The sequence below is a fragment of the Ranitomeya imitator genome, chromosome 6 (assembly GCF_032444005.1).
Source record: "Ranitomeya imitator isolate aRanImi1 chromosome 6, aRanImi1.pri, whole genome shotgun sequence".
Lineage (NCBI taxonomy): Eukaryota > Metazoa > Chordata > Amphibia > Anura > Dendrobatidae > Ranitomeya > Ranitomeya imitator.
Window position 1 is genome coordinate 242,038,680 of NC_091287.1, and position 16,237 is coordinate 242,054,916.

General features: G+C 42.6%; 1 protein-coding gene across 1 annotated transcript in view; it reads left to right on the forward strand.

Moving 5' to 3' along the window:
• Positions 1–16,237, forward strand: part of LOC138642403 (NFX1-type zinc finger-containing protein 1-like) — a 158,984-nt gene that overhangs the window by 45,731 nt on the left and 97,016 nt on the right. Inside the window, exons 7-8 of the mRNA XM_069730529.1 lie at positions 6,325–6,426; positions 13,788–13,913. Coding sequence (XP_069586630.1) covers positions 6,325–6,426; positions 13,788–13,913 — 228 coding nt within the window. The remainder of the gene's footprint in view (positions 1–6,324; positions 6,427–13,787; positions 13,914–16,237) is intronic.

Genomic DNA, 16,237 nt, shown 5'->3' on the forward strand with positions numbered 1-16,237 from the left:
CACCCTTTTGAGATAGTACAGCCACAAGTCTTCTTGGGAATCATGCAGCAAGTTATTCACACCTGGACTTGGGGACCCTCTGCCATTCTTCCTTGCAGATCCTCTCCAGTTCCGTTAGGGTGGATGGTGAATGTTGGTGGACAGCAATTTTCAGGTCTCTCCAGAGATGCTCAATTGGGTTTAGGTCAAGTCTCTGGCTGGGCCAGTCAAGAATGGTCACAGAGTTGTTCTGAAGCCACTCCTTTGTTATTTTAGCTGTGTGCTTAGGGTCATTGTCTTGTTGGAAGGTGAACCTTCAACCAAGTCTGAGGTCCACAGCACTCTGGAAGAGGTTTTCATACAGGATATCTCTGTACTTGGCCGCATTCATGTTTCCTTCAATGACAAACAGTTGACCTGTCCCTGCAACTGAAAAACACCCCAATAGCATGATGCTGCCAACACCATGTTTCACTGTTTTAATTGTATTGGGCAGGTGATGAGCAGTGCCTGGTTTTCTCCACACATACCGCTTAAAATTATCACTAAAAAGGTCTCTCTTCATATTATCAGACCAGAGAATCTTATTTCTCATAGTCTGGGAGTCCTTCCTGTGTTTTTAAGCAAACTCTATGCGGGCTTTCATATGTCTTGCACTGAGGAGAGACTTCCATTGGGCCACTCTGCCATAAAGGCCTGACTGTTGGAGGGCAGCAGTGATCGTTGACTTTGTGGAACTTTCTCCCATCTCCCTACTGCATCTCTGGAGCTCAGCCACAGTGATCTTAGGTTTCTTCTTTACCTCTCTCACCAAGGCTCTTCTCCCACGATTGCTCTGTTTGGCTTGACGGCCAGGTCTAGGAAGACTTCTGGTGCTCCCAAACTTCTTCCATTTAAGGATTATGGAGGCAACTTTGCTCTTAGGAACCTTGAGTACAGCAGAAATTATGTTGTCACCTGGGGCCAGCTCTGTGCCTTGCCACAATTCTGTCCCTGATCTCATTGGCCAGTTCCTTTGACCTTATGATTCTCCTTTGGTCTGACATGCACTGTGAGCTGTGAGGTCTTAAATAGACAGGTGTGTGCCTTTCCAAATCAAGTCCTATCAGTTTAATTAAACACAGCTCGCCTCCAATGAAGGAGTAGAGCCATCTCATGGAGGATCACAAGGAAATGGACAGCATGTGACTTAAATATGAGTATCTGAGCAAAAAGTCTGAATATTTATGACCATGTGATATTTCAGTTTTTCTTTATTAAATTTGCAAAAATGTCTACATTTCTGCTTTTTTTCCGTCAAGATGGAGTGCAGAGTGTAAAGGGGTCTGAATACTTTCGTACCCACTGTACATTGTTCTACCTATTGCAAGCAAAGCATAAACACAACTTAAGGGCTGCAAAGAGATTGTGTACTTTCATACCCTGGCAGAATTTTTGCTTTCTTGGCCTTTTTCAGAGAATATGAATGATAACACAAAAGCTTTTTCTTCACTCATGGTTAGTGGTTAGGTGAAGCCATTTTTTTCAAACTACTGTGTTTTCTCTTGTTATATCATAATGACAACCCAAAACAGCCAAATGACCCTGACTGAAAGTTTATATAACGCCATTTCTTAATACCGTGTATTGCCCCCTCTCACATCAATGACAGTCTTTTGTGGTAGTTGTGGATGAGGGTCTTTATTTTCTCACATGGTAAAGCTGCCCAGTCTTCTTGGCAAAAAGCCCCCAGTTCCTGTAAATTCCTGGGCTGTTTAGCATGAACTGCAAGCTTGAGATCTCCCCACAGTGGCTCAATGATATTGAGGCCAGGAGACTTAGATAGACACTCCAGAACCTTCACTTTATTCTGCTGTAGCCAATGACAGGTCGACTTGGCCTTGCGTTTTGGATCGTTGTCATGTTGGGACGTACAAGTACGTCCCATGGGCAGTAGTATTTGCTGATAACATGCTGCATTAATCTTTCCTTCAACTTTGACCAAGTTTCCTGTGCCTTTATAGCTCACACATCCCCAAAACATCAGCGATCCACCTCCATGCTTTACAGTAGGAATGGTGCTCCTTTCATCATAGGCCTTGTTGATCTCTCTCCAAATGTAACGTTTATATTTGTGGCCAAAAAGTTCAATTTTATTTTCATCACTCCAAATTACGTTGTTCCAGAAGTTTTGAAGCTTGTCTCAGTGCTGTTTTGCTTATTGTAGGCGAGATACTTTGTGGCATTTGTGCAGTGATGGCTTTCTTCTGGCAACTCGACCATGCAAGTACCTCCTTATTGTGCATCTTGAAACAGCCAAACCGCTAGTTTTCGGAAAGTCCAGTATTTCAGCTGATGTCATTTGGTTTTTTTTCTTTGCATCCCAAAAAATTTTCCTGGCAGTTGTGGACAAAATTTTTGTTGGTCTACCTAACCATGGTTTTGTTTTTAACAGAGCCCCTGATATTCCATTTGTTAATCACAGTTTGAATGCTGCTGACTGGCATTATCCATTCCTTGGATATATTTTGTATCCCTTTCCTGTTTTAGGCTGGTTTCACATTTGCGTTTTTTGCCGCTGCGTTTTAACGCATATAAACGCATGCGTTTTTTTCCCCTATATTTAACATTAAAAATGCATGCGTTTTTTTTGTATGCGTTTTGCCGCGTTTGACGATGCATGCATCGTTTCTATGCTTGCGTTTTGTTGCGGAAATGCAACATGTAATAATTTCTAGAGCCATTTTTTTGCCGCAAAAAAACGCATGCTTTTTTTGTGGCAAAAAAACGTATTGCTGTCTATGTAAACGCATGCATTTTTAAGCACATGCGTTTGGTTGCGTTTTTAAACGCATGCGTTTCAATAGAGAAAAACAAGTCTACACACTGATAAGCCACCCCCCACCATCAAGGTGATAAAGGGATCCAAACCCTAACCCTAACCCATCAAGGTGATAAAGGGATCCAAACCCTAACCCTAACCCATCAAGGTGATAAAGGGATCCAAACCCTAACCCTAACCCATCAAGGTGATAAAGGGATCCAAACCCTAACCCTAACCCATCAAGGTGATAAAGGGATCCAAACCCTAACCCTAACCCATCAAAGTGATAAAGGGATCCAAACCCTAACCCTAACCCATCAAGGTGATAAAGGGATCCAAACCCTAACCCTAACCCTAGGGATCCAAACCCTATCCCTAGGGATCCAAACCCTAACCCTTACCCTAGGGATCCAAACCCTAACCCTAACCCATCAAGGTGATAAAGGGATCCAAACCCTAACCCTAACCCTAGGGATCCAAACCCTAACCCTAACCCTAGGGATCCAAACCCTAACCCTAGCCATTTCTATTTATAGTGGGTTTTCTAGTTGATTTTTATGATTGGCAGCTGTCACACACTAAAGATGCTTTTTATTCCCAAAAATATTTTTTGCGTTACCACATTTTGAGAGCTACAATTTTTCCATATTTTGGTCCACAGAGTCATGTCACACGCCCTCTGTAGTCCCATTGGCGGTGTCTGGATCTTGATTTTTCTCTTGTGAAATTTCTCATCATGCTTTTAAAAAAACGCAAACGCGGTAAAAAACGCATGTAAATGTGTAAAAACGCTGCGTTTTTTTTTACCGCATATGAAAACGCATGCGTCTAAAAAACACAGCTTTTGTACGCCTTTACATGCATTTTTTTCACCACCTGCGGATGCGTTTTAAACGCTGCGTTTTTAAACGCAAATGTGAAACTAGCCTTATACAGTTCAGCTACTTTTTCCCGTAGAACCAATGACAATTCTTTTGCTTTCCCCATGACTCAAAATCCAGAAATGTCAGTGGCTGGATGAAAGATGCAAGAGTCAGTCTGGATCCCAGAAACTCACTCAGCGTTAATGCACACACACTGATTACAAGCAAACAGGTCACAGGTGAGGATGTTACCTTTGGTAGCCAGTAGTGATGAGTGAGTATACTCGTTCCTTAGATTCTCCTGAGCATGCTCGGGTGATCTCCAAGTATTTGTGACTGCTCGAAGATTTAGTTTTCCTTGCCGCAGCTGCATGATTTGCGACTGTTAAGACAGCTTGATTACATGTGGGGATTCCCTAGCAACCAGGCAACCCCCACATGTACTCAGGCTGGCTAGCAGCCGTAAATCATGCAGCTGCATCAACAAAAACAAAATCTCCGAGCAGTCACAAATACTCAGAGATCACCCCAGCATGCTCGGGAAAACCCGAGCAACGAGTATACTCGCTTATCACTAGTAGCCAGTCAAACCCATTAGTGTCAACTTCTGTGCATGTTGTCAGGCCAAAAACACCAGGGTATGTAAACTTTTGATCAGGGTCATTTGGATGTTTTGGGTTGTGAATATGATTTAAAAAATTAAAAAGAGAAAACACAGTAGTTTGACAAAAAATGGCTTCACCCAACCACTAACCATGAGTGGAGAAAAAGTTTTCGTGTTATCATACATATTCTCTGAAAAAAAGGCCAAGAAAGCAAAAATTCTGCCGGGGTATGTAAACTTTTGAGCACAAATGTATAGCACAATCTAATAATACCCTCCCTTGCTTCCAATCTTCTCTCCCTTCCCTACATTACCCTGTATGTACCCCTTTCTCATGTACAGCACAATGGAATTAATGGTGCTATATACAGTGGGGCAAAAAAGTATTTAGTCAGTCAGCAATAGTGCAAGTTCCACCACTTAAAAAGATGAGAGGCGTCTGTAATTTACATCATAGGTAGACCTCAACTATGGGAGACAAACTGAGAAAAAAAAATCCAGAAAATCACATTGTCTGTTTTTTTATCATTTTATTTGCATATTATGGTGGAAAATAAGTATTTGGTCAGAAACAAACAATCAAGATTTCTGTCTCTCACAGACCTGTAACTTCTTCTTTAAGAGTCTCCTCTTTCCTCCACTCATTACCTGTAGTAATGGCACCTGTTTAAACTTGTTATCAGTATAAAAAGACACCTGTGCACACCCTCAAACAGTCTGACTCCAAACTCCACTATGGTGAAGACCAAAGAGCTGTCAAAGGACACCAGAAACAAAATTGTAGCCCTGCACCAGGCTGGGAAGACTGAATCTGCAATAGCCAACCAGCTTGGAGTGAAGAAATCAACAGTGGGAGCAATAATTAGAAAATGGAAGACATACAAGACCACTGATAATCTCCCTCGATCTGGGGCTCCACGCAAAATCCCACCCCGTGGGGTCAGAATGATCACAAGAACGGTGAGCAAAAATCCCAGAACCACGCGGGGGGACCTAGTGAATGAACTGCAGGGAGCTGGGACCAATGTAACAAGGCCTACCATAAGTAACACACTACACCACCATGGACTCAGATCCTGCAGTGCCAGACGTGTCCCACTGCTTAAGCCAGTACATGTCCGGGCCCGTCTGAAGTTTGCTAGAGAGCATTTGGATGATCCAGAGGAGTTTTGGGAGAATGTCCTATGGTCTGATGAAACCAAACTGGAACTGTTTGGTAGAAACACAACTTGTCGTGTTTGGAGGAAAAAGAATACTGAGTTGCATCCATCAAACCCCATACCTACTGTAAAGCATGGTGGTGGAAACATCATGCTTTGGGGCTGTTTCTCTGCAAAGGGGCCAGGGCGACTGATCGGGGTACATGAAAGAATGAATGGGGCCATGTATCGTGAGATTTTGAGTGCAAACCTCCTTCCATCAGCAAGGGCATTGAAGATGAAACGTGGCTGGGTCTTTCAACATGACAATGATCCAAAGCACACCGCCAGGGCAACGAAGGAGTGGCTTCGTAAGAAGCATTTCATGGTCCTGGAGGGAGTGGCCTAGCCAGTCTCCAGATCTCAACCCTATAGAAAACCTTTGGAGGGAGTTGAAAGTCCGTGTTGCCAAGCGAAAAGCCAAAAACATCACTGCTCTAGAGGAGATCTGCATGGAGGAATGGGCCAACATACCAACAACAGTGTGTGGCAACCTTGTGAAGACTTACAGAAAACGTTTGACCTCTGTCATTGCCAACAAAGGATATATTACAAAGTATTGAGATGAAATTTTGTTTCTGACCAAATACTTATTTTCCACCATAATATGCAAATAAAATGTTAAAAAAACAGACAATGTGATTTTCTGGATTTTTTTTTCTCAGTTTGTCTCCCATAGTTGAGGTCTACCTATGATGTAAATTACAGACGCCTCTCATCTTTTTAAGTGGTGGAACTTGCACTATTGCTGACTGACTAAATACTTTTTTGCCCCACTGTAAATAAATAAATAAATTAATAATAATAATAACATTACCATTTTTTCTTCTTTTTTATTTATTCCATGAATATTTATTCGTACTATTGGTATTTCAGGGGATCAGCAAAATGCTGACGAGAAACTATCCGATGAAGCAAAATATCCAACAAATTATCAAACTGCTAGAGGAGATCTGAGCAACAACTGGAGAGCCAAAGGTAAAATGTTTTAATCAGTTAAAGGGCCTCTGTCACCCCGCCTCCCCCCCCCCCCCTTCCCAGGCGTTAGAAACTAAAAGAGCCACCTTGTGCAGCAGTAATGCTGCACTCTGGCAAGGTGGCTCTTTTAGTTAGTGGTGCAGTCAAAGCAGAAATAAAGCGTTTTATAATTTCTCAAAATTACCTGTCTTTAGTCCTGGAGGCAGGTCTTAACCCCCCTGCTGCACACGCCACACTGCGGTCACTCAAGGTTCTTCGGGGGCGCCGCCCCCTCCGCGCTGTTTTCAAATCGAATCCGGCGCCTGCGCTCTTTTGTTCTGGCTGGGGCAGGTGCAGTGAGCGCTGCCCGTCTGACCTCAGAGGCAGTCTCGCAGACTGCGCCTGTGCGGCCACCCTGCTTGTGAATCCCAGCCCCGCACTGTGAATAAAGCATAACACACTGCGGGGCTGGGATTCACAGCAAGAAACTGGTTCCGTGTGAGTGCACAGGAGGTAACTATGACCTTGTGAATACACCGGAGTTGCGGTTTGCTTTTGACCATTTGATTAGTATTTACAACTTGGGTGCCAATTAGTATTTTAGTATCTTATGGTTTGGCTATATTATAATGGATTAACCTTGGTATATAGGAGTATACAAGCCGTGCAAGTTCTTTTGACTTAATATCTACAGTGGGGCAAAAAAGTATTTAGTCAGTCAGCAATAGTACAAGTTCCACCACTTAAAAAGATGAGAGGCGTCTGTAATTTACATCATAGGTAGACCTCAACTATGGGAGACAAACTGAGAAAAAAAAATCCAGAAAATCACATTGTCTGTTTTTTTAACAATTTATTTGCATATTATGGTGGAAAATAAGTATTTGGTCAGAAAAAAAATTTAATCTCAATACTTTGTAATATATCCTTTGTTGGCAATGACAGAGGTCAAACTTTTTCTGTAAGTCTTCACAAGGTTGCCACACACTGTTGTTGGTATGTTGGCCCATTCCTCCATGCAGATCTCCTCTAGAGCAGTGATGTTTTTGGCTTTTCTCTTGGCAACACGGACTTTCAACTCCCTCCAAAGGTTTTCTATAGGGTTGAGATCTTGAGACTGGCTAGGCCACTCCAGGACCTTGAAATGCTTCTTACGAAGCCACTCCTTCGTTGTCCTGGCGGTGTGCTTTGGATCATTGTCATGTTGAAAGACCCAGCCACGTTTCATCTTCAATGCCCTTGCTGATGGAAGGAGGTTTGCACTCAAAATCTCACGATACATGGCCCCATTCATTCTTTCATGTACCCGGATCAGTCGTCCTGGCCCCTTTACAGAGAAACAGCCCCAAAGCATGATGTTTCCACCACCATGCTTTACAGTAGGTATGGTGTTTGATGGATGCAACTCAGTATTCTTTTTCCTCCAAACACGACAAGTTGTGTTTCTACCAAATAGTTCCAGTTTGGTTTCATCAGACCATAGGACATTCTCCCAAAACTCCTCTGGATCATCCAAATGCTCTCTAGCAAACTTCAGACGGGCCCGGACATGTACTGGCTTAAGCAGTGGGACACGTCTGGCACTGCAGGATCTGAGTCCATGGTGGCGTAGTGTGTTACTTATGGTAGGCCTTGTTACATTGGTCCCAGCTCTCTGCAGTTCATTCACTAGGTTCCCCCGCGTGGTTCTGTGATTTTTGCTCACCGTTCTTGTGATCATTCTGACCCCACGGGGTGGGATTTTGCGTGGAGCCCCAGATCGAGGGAGATTATCAGTGGTCTTGTATGTCTTCCATTTTCTAATTATTGCTCCCACTGTTGATTTCTTCACTCCAAGCTGGTTGGCTATTGCAGATTCAGTCTTCCCAGCCTGGTGCAGGGCTACAATTTTGTTTCTGGTGTCCTTTGACAGCTCTTTGGTCTTCACCATAGTGGCGTTTGGAGTCAGACTGTTTGAGGGTGTGCACAGGTGTCTTTTTATACTGATAACAAGATTAAACAGGTGCCATTACTACAGGTAATGAGTGGAGGAAAGAGGAGACTCTTAAAGAAGAAGTTACAGGTCTGTGAGAGCCAGAAATCTTGATTTTTTGTTTCTGACCAAATACTTATTTTCCACCATAATATGCAAATAAATTGTTAAAAAAACAGACAATGTGATTTTCTGGATTTTTTTTTCTCAGTTTGTCTCCCATAGTTGAGGTCTACCTATGATGTAAATTACAGACGCCTCTCATCTTTTTAAGTGGTGGAACTTGCACTATTGCTGACTGACTAAATACTTTTTTGCCCCACTGTATATACTGTAAGTATGCACATGGGCAGTTGGATATATAGTTGGACCATATTTGAAATGGGTTAACTGGTATATATCATTATACAAGCCTTATAGGCTGTTGGAGAAAACAGTTATATATCTATGCACATTGGCACTTTAGCATGGTCTATTCCTTCCTTTTTTAGGCAAATCATTTGGCATGGTGCCCATCAATAACTGGGGAATAAGCTATTTTAGACTTACCTCATTATATACCACTAGATGGTGGCCCGATTCTAACGCATCGGGTATTCTAGAATATGCATGTTCACGTAGTATATTGCGCAGCGACGTAGTATATTGCCCACCCACGTAGTATATTGCCCAGCCACGTAGTATATTGCCCAGTCACATAGTATATTGCCCAGTCATGTAGTATATTGCCCAGCTACATTGTATATTGCCCAGTCACGTAGTATATTGCCCAGTCACGTGGTATATTGCCCAGTCACGTAGTATATTGCCCAGCCACGTAGTATATTTCCCAGCCACGTAGTATATTGCCCAGTGACGTAGTATATTGCCCAGCCACGTAGTATATTTCCCAGCCACGTAGTATATTGCCCAGTGACGTAGTATATTGCCCAGCCACGTAGTATATAGCAGAGCCACATAGTACGGTATATTGCCCAGTCACGTAGTATATTGCCCTGCCACATAGTATATAGCAGAGCCACGTAGTATATTGCCCAGTCACGTAGTATATTGCCCAGCCACATAGTATATAGCAGAGCCACGTAGTATATTGCCAAGCACAGAGCCACGTAGTATAGAGACTTAAAAAAAAAATAAACATATACTCACCTTCTGAAGTCCCGTTGGAAGTCCTGCTATACTCACCATCCGCGGCCTTTGCGGCTCCTCGCCACGCTCCCGGGACCGCTCCATTGCAAGCGGCAGCTTCCGGTGGTCCCAGGGCTGGTGTGAGCAGGACCTATGATGACGTCGCGGTCACATGACCGTGACGTCACGCAGGTCCTTGTCGCACACCAGCCCTGGGACCGGAAGCTGCCGCTTGCAATGGAGCGGTCACGGGAGCGTGGCGAGGAGCGGCAAAGGCGGCGGAGGGTGAGTATAGCAGGTTTTTTTTAATTATTATTATTTTTAACATGACCTATTTTTACTATTGATGCTGCATAGGCAAATAGTAAATAGTTGGGGACACACAGGGTTAATAGCAGCGGTAACGGAGCGCGTTACACCGCAGGCCGTTACCGTTGCCATTAACCCTGTGTGAGCGGTGAGTGGAGGGGATTACGGAGCGGGCGCCGGGCAGTGAGTGCAGGGCAGTAGGGGAGGGACTAATCGGACTGTGCCCATCGCTGATTGGTCGCGGCAGCCATGACAGGCAGCTGCCGAGATAAATCAGCGAACGAATAACCATGACAGAAGGACAGACAGACAGACGGAAGTGACCGTTAGACAATTATATATATAGATGCACTGCGCATGACAGGAAGTCTCTCAGCTCTGGTAACCCTGATGTCATTATGACAACATCGGGTTACCATGGAAGCGATCAGGACCCCTTGTCATGCCGTGGGGTCTCTGATCCAAAGACAGAGCGCGGCTGATCGCATTGGACGTATAATTCCGTCCATGGGGATTAAGTCCCAGGTCACATGGACGGAATAGTATATCCAATGCCAGAAATGGGTTAACAGTGGAAACCCTCACAAGTTATCCCATTTTGGAAACTAGACCCCCTCAAAAAATGTATCTGCGTAGATGTGTGGTGAGCACCATGAAACTTCACAGAATTTATAACGAGGAACCGTAAAAATAAAAAAATAATCACATTTTTCCCACAGAAATGTTCTTTTTTGCATTTTCGCAAGGAGTGACTGCAGACCTGATATTCTAGACTGGGCATCCACTTTAAAGGTCGTCTGTTAGCCCAAACTGGCAGTAAAAATTAAGCATAAGGTGTTGTAGGGGATATTGTCCATATAAAAATTTCAGTCTGCATGGGTATTTCAGTATTAGTGGTTACACAAGCCTTAGGTAGAGATGTAGGCACAGTCCTACACTTCAATCACAGCTGCTTATCCAGAAGGACTGCTAAAATCAAGGCTGATTCAAGGGAGTTTAGAGGAGGAAACTATACTACCAATTCTTTGATGTAGTCAGAAGGTCCAGCATGGAACTGATTTTAAAGGGCCAAGTAATTCCACTGAAAGTCCATGGGCCAATGCAAATTTTAGTACAGAACTCTTCAGCAGTACATCTCCTTGGTGTAGAGCTGCTAATTTACTTTCTGCTACTGCTACATAGTCAGAGTCATCATAGAAGATACCAAGGGTCACAAAGAATAAGTCAGTTGTGGTGAATTCTGGAGCATCACGTAGAGCTGTCCTGCAAGATACTGACCCATTTCAGCCTGGCCTTGATTTGGCCAACCACAGCCTGCTAGCTGTCCATATAGTAAAGTTATTCTCTTAAAGTGAACCTGTCAGCTGATATACAGTTAGGGCCAGAAATATTTGGACAGTGACACAATTTTCGCGAGTTGGGCTCTGCATGCCACCACATTGGATTTGAAATGAAACCTCTACAACAGAATTCAAGTGCAGATTGTAACGTTTAATTTGAAGGGTTGAACAAAAATATCTGATAGAAAATGTAGGAATTGTACACATTTCTTTACAAACACTCCACATTTTAGGAGGTCAAAAGCAATTGGACAAATAAACATAACCCAAACAAAATATTTTTATTTTCAATATTTTGTTGCAAATCCTTTGGAGGCAATCACTGCCTTAAGTCTGGAACCCATGGACATCACCAAACGCTGGGTTTCCTCCTTCTTAATGCTTTGCCAGGCCTTTACAGCCGCAGCCTTCAGGTCTTGCTTGTTTGTGGGTCTTTCCGTCTTAAGTCTGGATTTGAGCAAGTGAAATGCATGCTCAATTGGGTTTAGATCTGGAGATTGACTTGGCCATTGCAGAATGCTCCACTTTTTGGCACTCATGAACTCCTGGGTAGCTTTGGCTGTATGCTTGGGGTCATTGTCCATCTGTACTATGAAGCGCCGTCCAATCAACTTTGCAGCATTTGGCTGAATCTGGGCTGAAAGTATATCCCGGTACACTTCAGAATTCATCCAGCTACTCTTGTCTGCTCTTATGTCATCAATAAACACAAGTGACCCAGTGCCATTGAAAGCCATGCATGCCCATGCCATCACGTTGCCTCCACCATGTTTTACAGAGGATGTGGTGTGCCTTGGATCATGTGCCGTTCCCTTTCTTCTCCAAACTTTTTTCTTCCCATCATTCTGGTACAGGTTGATCTTTGTCTCATCTGTCCATAGAATATTTTTCCAGAACTGAGCTGGCTTCTTGAGGTGTTTTTCTGCAAATTTAACTCTGGCCTGTCTATTTTTGGTATTGATGAATGGTTTGCATCTAGATGTGAACCCTTTGTATTTACTGTCATGGAGTCTTCTCTTTACTGTTGACTTAGAGACAGATACACCTACTTCACTGAGAGTGTTCTGGACTTCAGTTGATGTTGTGAATGGGTTCTTCTTCACCAAATTAAGTATGCGGCGATCATCCACCACTGTTGTCATCCGTGGACGCCCAGGCCTTTTTGAGTTCCCAAGCTCACCAGTCAATTCCTTTTTTCTCAGAATGTACCCAACTGTTGATTTTGCTACTCCAAGCATGTCTGCTATCTCTCTGATGGATTTTTTCTTTTTTTTCAGCCTCAGGATGTTCTGCTTCACCTCAATTGAGAGTTCCTTTGACCGCATGTTGTCTGCTCACAGCAACAGCTTCCAAATGCAAAACCACACACCTGTAATCCACCCCTGACCTTTTAACTACTTCATTGATTACAGGTTAACGAGGGAGACGCCTTCAGAGTTAATTGCAGCCCTTAGAGTCCATTGTCCAATTACTTTTGGTCCCTTGAAAAAGAGGACGCTATGCATTACAGAGCTATGATTCCTAAACCCTTTCTCCGATTTGGATGTGGAAACTATCATATTGCAGCTGGGAGTGTGCACTTTCAGCCCATATTATATATATAATTGTATTTCTGAACATGTTTTTGTAAACAGCTAAAATAACAAAACTTGTGTCACTGTCCAAATATTTCTGGCCCTAACTGTATGCCCAATCCATGTTCAGCATGTATCAGGCACTGGCATTATGAACTCAGACAAGTATGTTTTGACTCTGAAATGCTGTGGTGTTTCAGAGAATAACATACCTTAATAGCTGCCAGGGACCAAGACCACGCTGTACAGTAGTTGGACAGGCGGGTCCCTGCCGGCTGACATGGATTGACAGGTCTCTGCCTATGTCTGTGTTTAGGCAGGAAGATATAGTGCTTACCACTTTGTCTAGCAGGTTAAGAACACTGGCCATCCTATGCAGGAATCTGAACTTACTATGGGCTTCCTGGGTTGCATATGGAGTAGATGCTGGCTGTAGGAGCGAGTTTAAGACAATGATTGTCAAATGAAGCTTGATCATTTCATTATCAGTAAAAACGAAGTCAAGAAGACAACTGGGTCATATACCAGGTGGTCAGTGACAGCAAAGTCAGGTTTGCTGGGATCAGGATCAAGATAATAATAGGTGTATCCACAAAAAATAAGAATAAAACCAAGCAATAACTGGAAAATCACAACATACTGCTGAAAGTTTAAGTTAAGTGTATTACTGTCCTAATGGCCAAAGCAGGGAACTGATTATTTCTGAGGAGCTGCTGCACAGAAGAACACACATTCATTCTGCCTGATTGAGGAATAACAGATGCCATCCAAGCCAGTATCATTGACTGGACAGAGCTTAATGCGCCCCGTGATATTGGCCATGATGTCTCCACCATCACCAAGTTGAATGCAATGGCAGCTGCGACAGTGCCAGATGTCTCTGGAGCAAATGTGGGTAGAGATGTTACAATTACTTTTTCTTGCAACAATATGCCTTAGTATGCACTAATTTAGTTTTATTTTTTTTTTAGTTTAAGACATCTACTGTAATTGGGAGAGGCTTTTAGAATGTCTACTAAACATTTAGCACTTGTAAACGTTAACATTTATTTTACATAGCTGTTTCAGAGGAGCAGTACGAAGAGTCTGAAAAAACTGACAAGCCAATATATGATTTTACCAGACAAACCAAAGGAGCAAGGTTTTCCTCGCAGTTTGGCTACAATATAAGCAGGACAACTAGAGGTACTTTTTTCCTGACACTAATCACAGTTTATTGATTGTTCACTAGAAAAATATCTTTCAATTAGATGTAAATTACCGGTAATATAGGAAATGTTTCTTCAAAAAATGTGATATTTTGTAAAAGGGGCCTTTCCCATAAGTATCATTTTAGACAGATTCAACAGAGTAATCTCATCCTTAGAGGGCATAAGATTTAAATAGGTTGTCCAAGAGTTTAAAAAATTGTAATAAGCTGGTCTTGGCTGGTCTTTCTTTACTTTTGTGGAGCAATGACATGCCATATTAGCATGGGACTGATGCAGTCAATTACTGACCAGTGATTTTCTGCAATGGTTAATTCATCACTCTAGGAAAAATGATTAAAGACTTGCAGGGACCATCTTGGTTTGGGCGTGACAGGGAATTTTCCGGTGATTACTGTTTTTTTTAAAGTTATAAATTTCCTATTAGTTTATTATCCTGAACCTCTTTATTAACAAATGATCTATTGTACAACTGAAGACCTAGATCCATAGCCATTTCTATTGCCTCTCCCTGGTATCTGGGGGAGAAGGCTCTGCACTGCGAAATGTTTCATTATTTCCAGGATCCAAGAAGTATCGTTTCTCCTTGCGGAGAGTGACATGATAAGCATGTCGAGGTGAGGAGACTTAAAGCCACTCTGGGAAATATGCAAATTGTCTCTTCAGAGAGGAAGAGGACTAGAACTCTAGTGCCACCTCTAGTGCCTCTGAAGAGACAATTTGCACATTTCCCAGAGGAGCATTGCGGCTTTAAGTCTTCTCACCTCGACATGCTTATCATGTCACTGTCCGCAAGGAGAAACGATACTTGGATCCCGGTCTGACGCCTCTCAATCAGCCAAACCAGATCTCCACTTTGCACTGAAGAGTGGCAGCACCCCGAAACACAGTGTCTGCAAATTGAGATTCTGGTTTGGCTATTATCCTATGTCATGTGACAAGGCTCGTTAAAGAGTCGACATTGACTGTTAGGATTGCTACTTCCAATAGGTGGCACTAGAGTTCTAGTCCTCTTCCTCTCTGAAGAGACAATTTTCATTATTTCCATTCATTCAGTTGCTATTCTATGCTGCTTTCTATAGTTTATTAGAGTGGTGGATGCAGACAGCATAGGTTCCTGTGCGAGGACTGTAAATGGGTCCTTTCCAGTCCAATAGCTCATCATAATTCACAATTCCAAATGCTTTTGAGGTAGAAGTGGACCAGCCTAACTCTTGGACCCCTGTGCGGCTGCACAGGTTGCACCAATGATATGTCTGCCCTTAGTTCACAACACAGTTTCTTCACAGTCTAGAATTCATAGGAAATGTTTACACAAGAATTATTTACATTTTAGAGAAACTAGTTCAGATATGACAGATTTACTATGACTCATTAGCATTATGTTAAAATTGAGAGTCCTCAGTGGCTAACTGAAAAGATGGTAACTATTTGCAAGCTTTTGAGACTACACAGGACTCTTCATCAGGAAAAGACTAAAAGAAATTCTGAAGAATCACATAGTTATGCACAACATAGCACAGAAAAAACGCCATTGATAAGACTTCTCTTATTGTATGGCGATGAGAGTTCATCCTTGTTCTCAGTTTCTGCCCTGTCTCGCCAACATACAGACCCCCAGTTGGACATTTAGTACAAATAATTAGGTACACCATATTAGAAGTGACGGGGCAAGTTCCTTAGTTGATGTAAAAAGACATAAATCCGTGCGACACGTTCATTCTTGCAGTGAGACTGTCAAAGTCTCACTGCAGGAATGAATGTGTCGCACGGATTTATGTCTTTTTACATCAACTAAGGAACTTGCCCCTCAGACTATGAGGGGTCATCACAACAGAACCAGACCCCAATCAGAGGACAATAAAACAATCCTTATCCCAATATTTATGGACATAACTGTTTATCACTCATGGTAATTCTGCTTCATGTCACCTGTCTTATCCATGGTTTTCCCCCTTTTTTTTCTCTGTTGTGCATAAATATGTGATTCTTCAGAATTTCTTTTAGTCTTTGCTTGATGAAGAGACGTATGTAGTCTCGAAAGCTTGCAATTTGTTACCGTCTTTTCAGTTAGCCATTAAAAGGTCTCAACCACTGAGGACTCTCAATTCTAAATATTTTTCTATCTACTGGCTAACACAGTACCAAGATACATATCTTTCCTGTACCATTATGTTAAGGGATGATGCTCTGTTGTAAATGGAAACCATGCCACAGTACAGGATTAATCTCTGACATACACAGTATGCACAATTATTAGGCAATTTGTATTTTTAAGGATTCATTAAATTATATAACATC